General features: G+C 36.8%; 1 protein-coding gene across 1 annotated transcript; it reads left to right on the top strand.

Annotated features, from left to right (window-relative positions):
• The first annotated feature begins 2,472 nt into the window (after positions 1–2,472).
• Positions 2,473–9,872, top strand: LOC110451605 (putative inhibitor of apoptosis). Its single transcript, XM_021499726.1, has 4 exons — positions 2,473–2,691; positions 2,865–3,025; positions 7,582–7,642; positions 8,999–9,872. Exons 1-4 carry the CDS (start codon positions 2,496–2,498, stop codon positions 9,193–9,195), a joined length of 615 nt encoding a protein of 204 aa, XP_021355401.1. The 5' UTR covers positions 2,473–2,495; the 3' UTR covers positions 9,196–9,872.
• The last annotated feature ends 136 nt before the right edge of the window (positions 9,873–10,008 follow it).

Below are 10,008 nucleotides of genomic sequence, written 5' to 3'. Positions count from 1 at the left end.
ATAAAGGCACAGGACATGGGAAATATACAGGTACAGTACCACGACAACATATGCTACCCTTGCACTGGGACTACATTTTCATCATAAGCGGAATCTCCACCATTATTATTGCGGTGTTAATATATAACCATGCATTCATGTTTTTGTCAAATAGCACATTTTTCAGTAACCAGTTCTTTGGAAGCCTAGAAAAATATTCACCTTTTTTGGGTAATTTCTCCAAGAGTCGAGGGGCCACTGTGGCCATGTGGTTAAGGCCTGACCATCTACAATCACTAGCCACCGCTGGGTTGTAGGTTCCAGGCTTACATGGTGTGGCACAGTCGCTAGGTACTGGCTGCTTGCTGGTCTGTGGTTTTTCTCCCGATACTCCAGCTTTCCAGTGCCACCAAAACCTGGCATGTCCATTTCAAATGACCATAGCTGTTTCACAAAGCAAACAAATCCAGGTGTCAATGGTGTGATGCATTCATCTGTCAATTTCATTTTCACTATCACAGAGCAGTAGGTCATTATTTCATTATTATGGCCATTATTACTTGGCATCAAAGAATAGAATCAAATATGTGAGTTTATTTTTAGTCTCAACTATAGTCCTTTTGTAAGTTGTTTACAGACTAAGNCAGACATTTGTAATGTGACCCTGTGCTTACAGTAAAGGCTTGATCTTGCGGTTGTACCTGCTCATATCTTGGTTTGTTACGATTATAAATAAAAATTTAAAGCNGTCTTGGTTTGTTACAATTATAAATAAAAATTTAAAGCACAATGACATGTTGTCGACATTACGTTGTGGAGGGCTGTCTGTGAAATTTAAAAAAAACTTGATTATTTAGGTGAGTGTGGACAGTATATCACTATTTTGTTATTTGTTGATATTGAAGTAATATGTTGAGTTGGCAAATGAATCGGGAGTAAACAGGCTATTGCTGTTTGACATCATTGTACATGCGGGAAGAACAGATCTTCCTGTAGTCTGGTTATTTAAGCCAGAAGACACTGACTAGTCTGGTTTTTTAAGCCAGATGAAACTGACAACGACGTTTCAAACAAAGCAGGAAACAAAAATGGCATACACTGAGTTTGTGAGACCATATGCTTCTGTGTTAAAGGCCCTAACCTTTGGCATGGTCAAAGAGACAAAAGATTTAATGTAAATGTTATTAGCATAACTTTGTGGTGGAATAAACTTTTTTACCAAAAATCCTAAACTAAGAGTCAAACTTGACTTCTTTATAATTTGTTTACTTTTTGGTCACGTTTATATTTACACTTATTGTTTTTACTAGTTTGCAATGTTTGTACCTTTGAGCAAGATACTTTACTCTGCTTGTTCCAGTCTACTCAGCTGTAAATGAGTACGTGGTTGGGCAGGGCTAGAATGCTAGCTGTTAGCGCCGAAATGGCAGTTCCGGCTGGATGCTCCCCAGGGAGTTAAGAAATGTATTGGCTGGTTGCAAAGGCCCTATAACCACGGATAATAATTTGTGAACCGCTTTGAGACAACCTACGAACTAGGATGTGATAAAGCGGTATATAAGAACCTCAAATTATTATTATTATTATTATTATGCCATTTCTTTAGGGGTTATTTTATGACTGTTTAGATATCACACCGTTTATTTTCCTGAGACCTTGATATCAGCCTGAGGGGCGCAGGCCTGATGGCTGATATAAAGGTGACTGGCTAATAGAGGGTGTGATACTTTGTAGTGCAGTGGCCTGACAGGGATTTGAAATCCAGGTTTACGATCACTTTACAGTCTCTCTAAACAACTAAGCTACATGATCAACGGTACCCATCTGGCCCTGTCCAACGACTCTTATATTAAAAAAACAAAAATTCAGGGAAGGTTACTTTATATTTAGACAAGTACATAACTACCGTCGCAGTACCCAAATCGGGACACTTGAAGGAAAAAGTCACAAGAAATGTGTATGCTGTGCAAAGAAGTATTTTCAAATTGTAGTTTGGAAAAGAAATTCATTCAGAACAACCATTGACTCTTAAATATTCCAAAGATATATACTTTTTTTCCCCAAGCCAAAACTGGTTGGGGTGTCCCGATACAGCTACACCTGCTTCGCGATTACATAACCATGACTATATTTCCGCGTTTAATTATAGAACCATGCGCCGGAAATACCAACTTGTTATCAAAATGAAAAGATAATGATATTTATTTAGGAAAAGTGAACAAAAATTACTGGGATCGGTATACTATATGGTATGAAATACATCAATATTTCACTAAAAAGTGTCCCGATTTGGGTACTGTAACGTTAGTGTAATTCGTACATGCAAGTGATTTTGTCTGCGGTGGGAGACTGATCTTCAAATGCATAACTGTAGAGAATTTCTTGTTTTGGGCTCAACTTCTCAATAAACTGATGTCTTATAACATGAAGACCCATAGTGAAACAGTATTTACCTGAATTAATTTAACATTTTATGTCAATGTTTTGCAGAATTTAAGAGCTTCCTAACTAGTAGTATGCAGACCAACAACACACATGCCGCTAGCACTGTACATGTTGTTCAAGGGAGTCCACCTACAGGTGGCTCATCTCCTCCAGTTGACACAGGTTGCCAAAATCCAAAATGTAGAGAATCGTTTAAGAATTGGGAACTTGCAGATGATGAATCTCTGGATTTTGAAACCATGGCTACAGCAGGATGGTATTATATAGGTATACATATTATTTTAATACTTATACATAAGAGTGCTTTGAAGTTAATTGGGAAATTTTTCCTCCAAGATTTGAGTAAAATTGTCAAACATAATGTAAGAAATTTATTTGCAATACATGGAATGTACATTGATACCTCTGCTATCAGGTAACTTGTGGTGTATTTTTAATAGGAGATGGGCGTGTTAAATCCTGTTGCTGCGGGATTGACCGGGAGTGGAAGGTGACAGATGATCCCTGGACACAGCATGCCCTTCATGGGCCCGAATGTTCGTTTCTTAAACAACAGAAGGGCCAAGCTTATATTGATAGAGTCAGAGCTGCAATTTCAACGGTAAGTACATGAGTTATGTATTCAAATAATAATAATAATCACGAGTACCATATTTTACTGCAAATAACCCCCCTCTTGCAAATAAGCCCCCTCCCCACTTTGGCAAATGTCCTGGGAATAGGGGGGGTGCCTGCAATTAAGCCCCCTCCCTAATTTTGTCTCCATCTCAAAAACAAAATGTATGTCAATTTTTGTCTCTGACATACCCCAGTAAGCAATTTCGCTAAATGGATGCAGAACAACATAAACCCTAGATAAAATACTACAAATAACTATGTTTCTGAATTTATAGGCACAATAGTAAATAGCATGTAGTGACATCTACTCTTTACTGAGTACTGTGATTTTTTTTTGATTTTTTTTATAAAGAATTATGTATTGATGATTGCATGAATTAAAGATGAATATAATATTATAACACATGATTATTGAATATGATGTAAACATAACAAAATATCAAGATATCTAGATGACATAACTTAAAACAAAACATCGTTCTGTTGCTGAAAGAACACCATGCTTTCATTTTTTAATCGGTTGTGTATTTTGCAGATTTCAATATAAAACGAAACATGTTGTTTGTACACAAATTTATTCTGACTGTAGGAAATTGTACAATTTCCTCTGCTGTCAGCTCAATTATAAAAGTTACAATAGTACATATAGTTGGTTAAACATATTAATAACATGATTTCTGAGTATTTTTTTGAGAGTCCATTACATATATATAGCTGCAGTTCCTTAGAGAACAGATGTTCAATGATAAGTAATTATATTACTGTAGCATTGTGAATTTAATGAGTGTGGTTCAAAAATAAAAATGTTGGTACGTATATGGGTGCCCTTGTATATCGCAATTTTTAAATGTTTAAATGTGATATTTTCGTTAAAGTTCAATCAATGACCATTAGTATGTGTGACTTCGATGGCTTCCCTGTGGTTATACACAAGTGGTCGGTTCTTCCAATGACGGTCAAGGCTATGTTCAAAAGCTTGGACTGTTCGTGACATTACGACCTCCGATGGCAGACCGTTCCATATATCCGCGGTTCGGTGAAGGAATGAATGTTTCCGGATATTCAGGCGCGTTCTTTGTTTGAATAATTTGAGTTCGTGTCCTCTGGTGGTGGTGGTGTTCTTGTTAGGTGTGATGAGAGTCGGCACCTCGGGATCATACTTCTCGGTCATGATTTTGTATAGTTCTATCATGTCTCCTCTGGCTCTTCGATATGCCAATGTTGGTAATTTCAGGCGTTGAAGTCTCTCGGGGTAGGATAAATTAGCCATTCCGGGTATTAGCTTGGTAGCTCTCCTCGCTGTTTAATGAGATGGGGGCTCCAGACTTGGTTGGCATACTCTAGATGTGGTCTCACGAGTCCTTTGTATAAAGCTGTGAATGTTGTCAGATCCATGTATTCCATAGTACGCCTTATTATACCCATTATAGAGTTGGCTTTGTTGATTTTTTCAGATACAGTCGAACCTCGTATAACTCGAAGACCCCGTTTAACTCGAAGTATTTCATCGGTCCCGGCCAAAACTCTTCTTAATCTTAGTAATAAAAACTCTGATAATTTGAACTCTGAAAACTCGAAAAACTCGGATATCCCGAAGTGAAATATCGGTCCCAACAACGTAAATCCTACATAAAAATATCTCCTACCTCGAAGTTTCTTAAGATTCACAAGTCTTTCATATATTCTTTAAATATTTGATACATATTAGACGCAGTGCTACGGTAAACATCGTTCTCATAGAGCAGCTTACGCTCGGTCATAATTACCTCGATTAAACTTATGTCATTGAAATGTGTTTGAAGAAACAAACTTAATCAATGTTGATTAACAACAATTAGTACTCACTGCGAGCCCGTAAACAATTTGAATAGCACTTTATTTACACCAAAGCTGCAGACACATTCTAACCGACACATTCTAACCGGAAAATGGGTCACAGTGTGCGGTCATGCGTAAATAAGCTCCACCGTAAATATCACAACCTAGGACTGGTTCGTTGGTTTATTTTTTTACAGGAGCTTGTATGGCACTGATAATTAATTGAGAGATTATAGTAACAATACGATAATTATTGTTGAGTACGTCGTGTTGAGGAGATGTCAAGTGTCATTGAGGTCTATAAATGTGGATATGTTTCCTGATTAACTCAAACCCATTTCGGAATGTCGAAATCAACTGAGCAATCCAACGTGTACGCTCCAATACAGTGATTTGCAAAAGACTTGCGCACTTGCATTTCCGCATTGAAGTATCTATCAGCATAGCACGGGGTCGGAGACAGCATGTGTGTTTATTGTAACATTAATTAATTAATGAATATGATTATGAATAATTTATTTTTTATTTTATATAGTTATCTTTTTGTCATTTATCAACTGTTTAAATACGTTGATTGTCAGAAAAATCTATGACATATATAGCCTCAAATTGCACCTAACACTTCACCAAGTTTTATGCAAAACATAGGAACTCGCTTAACTCGAATACTCGGATAACTCGAAGTTTCCCAACGATCCCGTCGACTTCGAGATAACGAGGTTCGACTGTATATGTACATTAATGCTAATTTATTGTCAATGGTGACTCCAATATCTTTCTCATGTTCTGTATAGGGAAGGTCCTTTCCATCATCTAGGTTGTAGGTGAAGTTGTCAATATCACTGTTGCCAATTCGCATTGCTTTGCATTTGTCTTGGTGGAAAAATTATATCTATAATCTGTACTGAAGTAGCAACTTATAAATATATTTTAGAATACATTTATGAGTAATTACAGAGAGGTAAAATCGTTTTCAAATTGATAGTTGATTTTCATATCAAATCTGAATGTCAATGTCACTTCGTTCATCTTGTCATTCTGAAATTTGTATCAACCAATACAGATAAGTTGTTGTGTTGTTTTTGTTTGATTAAAACAATGGTTTTGTGTTAATTCAGCCTTGTATACTCAAATTTCTTCGGCTATTGGCTAGCTATAGTATGGTATATATTCAAGTAATGGCGCTAGCCAAACACCAGGGAGCCTGGTTGTCGTGCTATTCATTTTTTTACACCTCTGAATGTTGGTATTGTGTCTTAAAGAGCACTGATTGACTTATCAATAAAAAATTGTAAAAATGATGCTTGATAAAATTGAATTATCGAGACCAATTGATGATAGGAAATAAGTTTAGAAAAACAACAGCACCATCAACTAATCAACTTTTGGTGACTGTCATTAAATATTCTGTCTGTTAGTTGTTATTTAAGTACATGATATTTAGTGTGGTCATAGATCAAAACAGTGGTATATATCCAAGATGGCAGACATTTGTGAACAGGTGGGGGGTTGCTCGCAATTCAGCCCCCTCCCTACTTTTGGTCTATTTTTTTTTTACTAGGGGTGGGGGCTTATTTGCGGTCAAATACGGTAATAAGGACCTAATGGACGTGTCCTAAAAATAATCATTGATGAATATCAAAGGTACTTTTGATGTAGATACATAGTAGTGAATAGAGTGTAAACATTGCAGTGGAAATAACATGTTGGCCCAAAAATGGTCTGTAGAACTCATTTTAACAGTTAATGTGACTTGATCAGCATGGTAATCTAATGGTATGATTTATTTCCTTACATGATAAAATGACGTATGATGGATATGCTGTAGAACATTCCTGCGATCAAAATAAGAATATTTCTTTTATATATTGGTCAAAAAAGTGTCAACAGTGAAATCCAAAATATCAGTGGCTCGTTACGAATGTATGTTTGTATGATAGGACTTGCTTAATACTGGTAAATGGGGCAAGGAATTAATTACAACAGCGCAGACAATATCAAGTTGTCAAATATCTGGAGGGATCAGCTCCTTTATCAAGTCACATAAACAGGACATGTAACAGTTACATTACACAAGATCAAAACTGAAATAAAATGAATAATTGGGCTAAATAATAGTTTCGACTATTGATGTAGTGGTTTGTTCAGAGTCTACTTCAGTTTTTCCATCTTTATATCGATATAATTCAATCCTGAAATTAGAAGAATTTTTTGATGAATGGTTAAGTGAATTTTATCTCGGGTCAATCAATTGGCATATTTTAAATAACCCTTTGAGCTGCTATGACTCGCCATTCTAGTTGAGCCGAAGCTTTCAACAAGATCGTTTATATGTACTCTCTCAAATAATGACACTATTAAGGTCATGAATTGATTTTGCTAGTTGACGGGAATATATTTGAAATTAAGTATAATGCTCGCTCTTCCAATGTCAAAATTGGTGGTTACAGACAATTATCCGAGTGTGAAAGATCGCTACTTTTTCTAGGGAAAAGTAGTTCTTTGTGTATGACATCATCAAAATATGTTCTCAATATTTTCGGTCTTTCACATATAGACTGTAAAAACAAGCAATGAAAAGCGTATTACAAACAAGATTGAAATATCAAATTATATAAAAGATATTTAAAACCAATAATCCCCAGTGCTAGTTACAGCCTTTGATTTCATTTCCTTAAATGAAAATGGTATATGTTGATCTTTTTGTGTTTTCTTTTGCAGAATGAAGGCCGGGAACCAGAGTTGGAACAGTCTGATATCCAAATGAGTCCTCAGGATGAAGGTAGTGTTCTGTTTGGTCTATGTGTTTAATATTACTATCATGTAGGGATCCTGATTATAAAATAGGATCTTGTTGGTGAATAGAAAATTATAGTACATGTATATAAAGATGTGTTGAATATTTTACCCTTTTCTAGTTTTACCTTGCCCGATTATAAATAAGTAGGGACTAATATAGCGGTCTCCAGTGTTCATGTTAAAATGTATAACCGACAGAAAGCTTTAATTAAAAAGGACCAAAGTATCAAGTTTATCAGCGTCGGCCCAAAGCTAAGACAATTAATAATATATATATATATACATCTAACTTTACACATATATCAATACATTTCTAAACACAAGTCTACACAAGATCTGATCTTCACAATTTTAACTCGTGCTGTGGTCCCCCTTACCTCAGTAGATGGTGATTCAAAATATCATGTCAAAAGGCAAACTGGGTCAGAGAAAATTTTAGTAAATCTCCACGAAAACATCTCTGAATAATGGGTTTGGATTTTGACTTAATTTGCTTTGAAAATTCTCCGTTAAACCGAAGAAAATATGATTGTACATAGTGTAAAATAGGTGTGTCAGTAATAAGGGGTATCATATAAGGTTTCCATTAAGAAAGTTATTGTCATATGTTCAAAAAATAACAAATGCTGTAAAAATGAACTGAGTGTGCGGTTTGTTGTTTTCTGCGCTCTTTCTCAATCTTACCTCCTTCTGTACTGTACTGAACTGTTTTTTCCATTAGCTTTCTAGAATTGGTGCTCAGCCCTTTTTATTGGATAACCCTTTCTTTCTGTTAAAACTCCTTTCTAGTTGGCTAAATAAATTGGCTAAACATTCGGACACATGTGAAACTCCTGAGCTGTACTGTTAGGTTCGGCTGGGGAGCTACTTCTTTCCTTTCTGTTCTTTCTTGTGTTTGCCACTTTCACATGACCAGTCCAACATACCCAGTCGCTGGCATACATACACACATGCACGCTTACACAATACACACGGAGGCACGCCCTTAAATGACCTTATCTGTTAATAGGATGTTAAACAATATAAAACCAAACCATATAGTGTGTGTGTACTATTCTATGTCCAAGTAGCAGCCTGAGTTAGGTGCTGAAGTAGCTGGTGTTTCTTAATTGTCCCCATGTAGGTTTCTTTCCAATTTCATCTTCATGATAAATGTATCAAATGTTATTTGTGCATTGTTCATGCATAAATCTTGTGGAACCCCAGGCTCGATGAACCTGGATAACGATAGCTTGAACTCGCTCCTACAACAAAACGACCAGTTAATATGACACCAGACATGAAAACATAAAACAAACAGATACACTAAAACTGATGTGTTTTGTTTATTGTTTGACAGAATTCAGCAAATTAGTGGAGGAAAACGAAAGGCTGAGAAAACAAGAGAACTGCTGGGTGTGTGGAGATGAACCTCGACAGATCATGTATATACCATGTGGAGAGCTGGCTTGTTGCAAAGACTGCGACCCTGCACAGCTGAAATGCCCAATCTGCAAAGGAACAATCAAAGGCAAAATTGTCACATTTTGGTCATAAGAGGTCCAGAAATTTTTGACATACCTGTCCATTTTGGGGCAAGGATTGATTCTCATCATTAGAAGGCTGTACCAGTGTTTAGTCCCCCACTGGTTCTCCGGGGGAGGGGGCGGGGGTAATAGGTTTGTCCATCCCTCCGTCTGTCCTTCCGTCTTTCCATCCTTCCGTCCTTCCATCAGAGAAGTTTGTCCAGGGACATATCTCTATTGTATTTCACCTGGAGTAACTAGATTTGGTGTACAAGGACATCTTGGGATGACAGAGTGCAAGAATAAGGTAACTGTGACCTTATGACTTGACGTTTGACCCTTACTTTTGAAAACGTTTGTCGGGGCATATCTTCTATACTATTTCACCTGGAGTAACCAGATTTTGTGTACAAGGACATGCCTTCAATTTTGCTATGACATGTTCCAGGTGTGCAGAGAGCAAAAGTGAGCGTAACCCCTGGATATCGAGGATGATACAACATGAAAAGATCTAGAACCTCAACCCATACCTGACACATTGGTTAACATGAATTATTATTCCAATAATATTCTGATGTCTTTGTTTTCTTTCTCTTTTGCTGTATACAAGCTTTGAAATATGATTGTGTAAATATTAGGTCTCATTTTTGTTTTTAGCTCACCTGGCCCGAAGGGCCAAGTGAGCTTATCCCATGGTGCAGCGTCCGGCGTCCGGCGTCCGGCAACTTTTTCCTTTAAAATGCTACTTGTCCTGAATGGCTCAGAGGATTTTGACCAAATTTGGTCAGGAGCATCATTGGCCAAAGGGTTCTCAGTTTTGTATAAACGGAGGGTATAACCCCCC

Source organism: Mizuhopecten yessoensis, unplaced genomic scaffold (assembly GCF_002113885.1).
Source record: "Mizuhopecten yessoensis strain PY_sf001 unplaced genomic scaffold, ASM211388v2 scaffold6135_1, whole genome shotgun sequence".
NCBI lineage: Eukaryota > Metazoa > Mollusca > Bivalvia > Pectinida > Pectinidae > Mizuhopecten > Mizuhopecten yessoensis.
The sequence above is the reverse complement of the archived record's forward strand: the minus strand, read 5'-3'. Positions and strand labels throughout refer to the sequence as shown.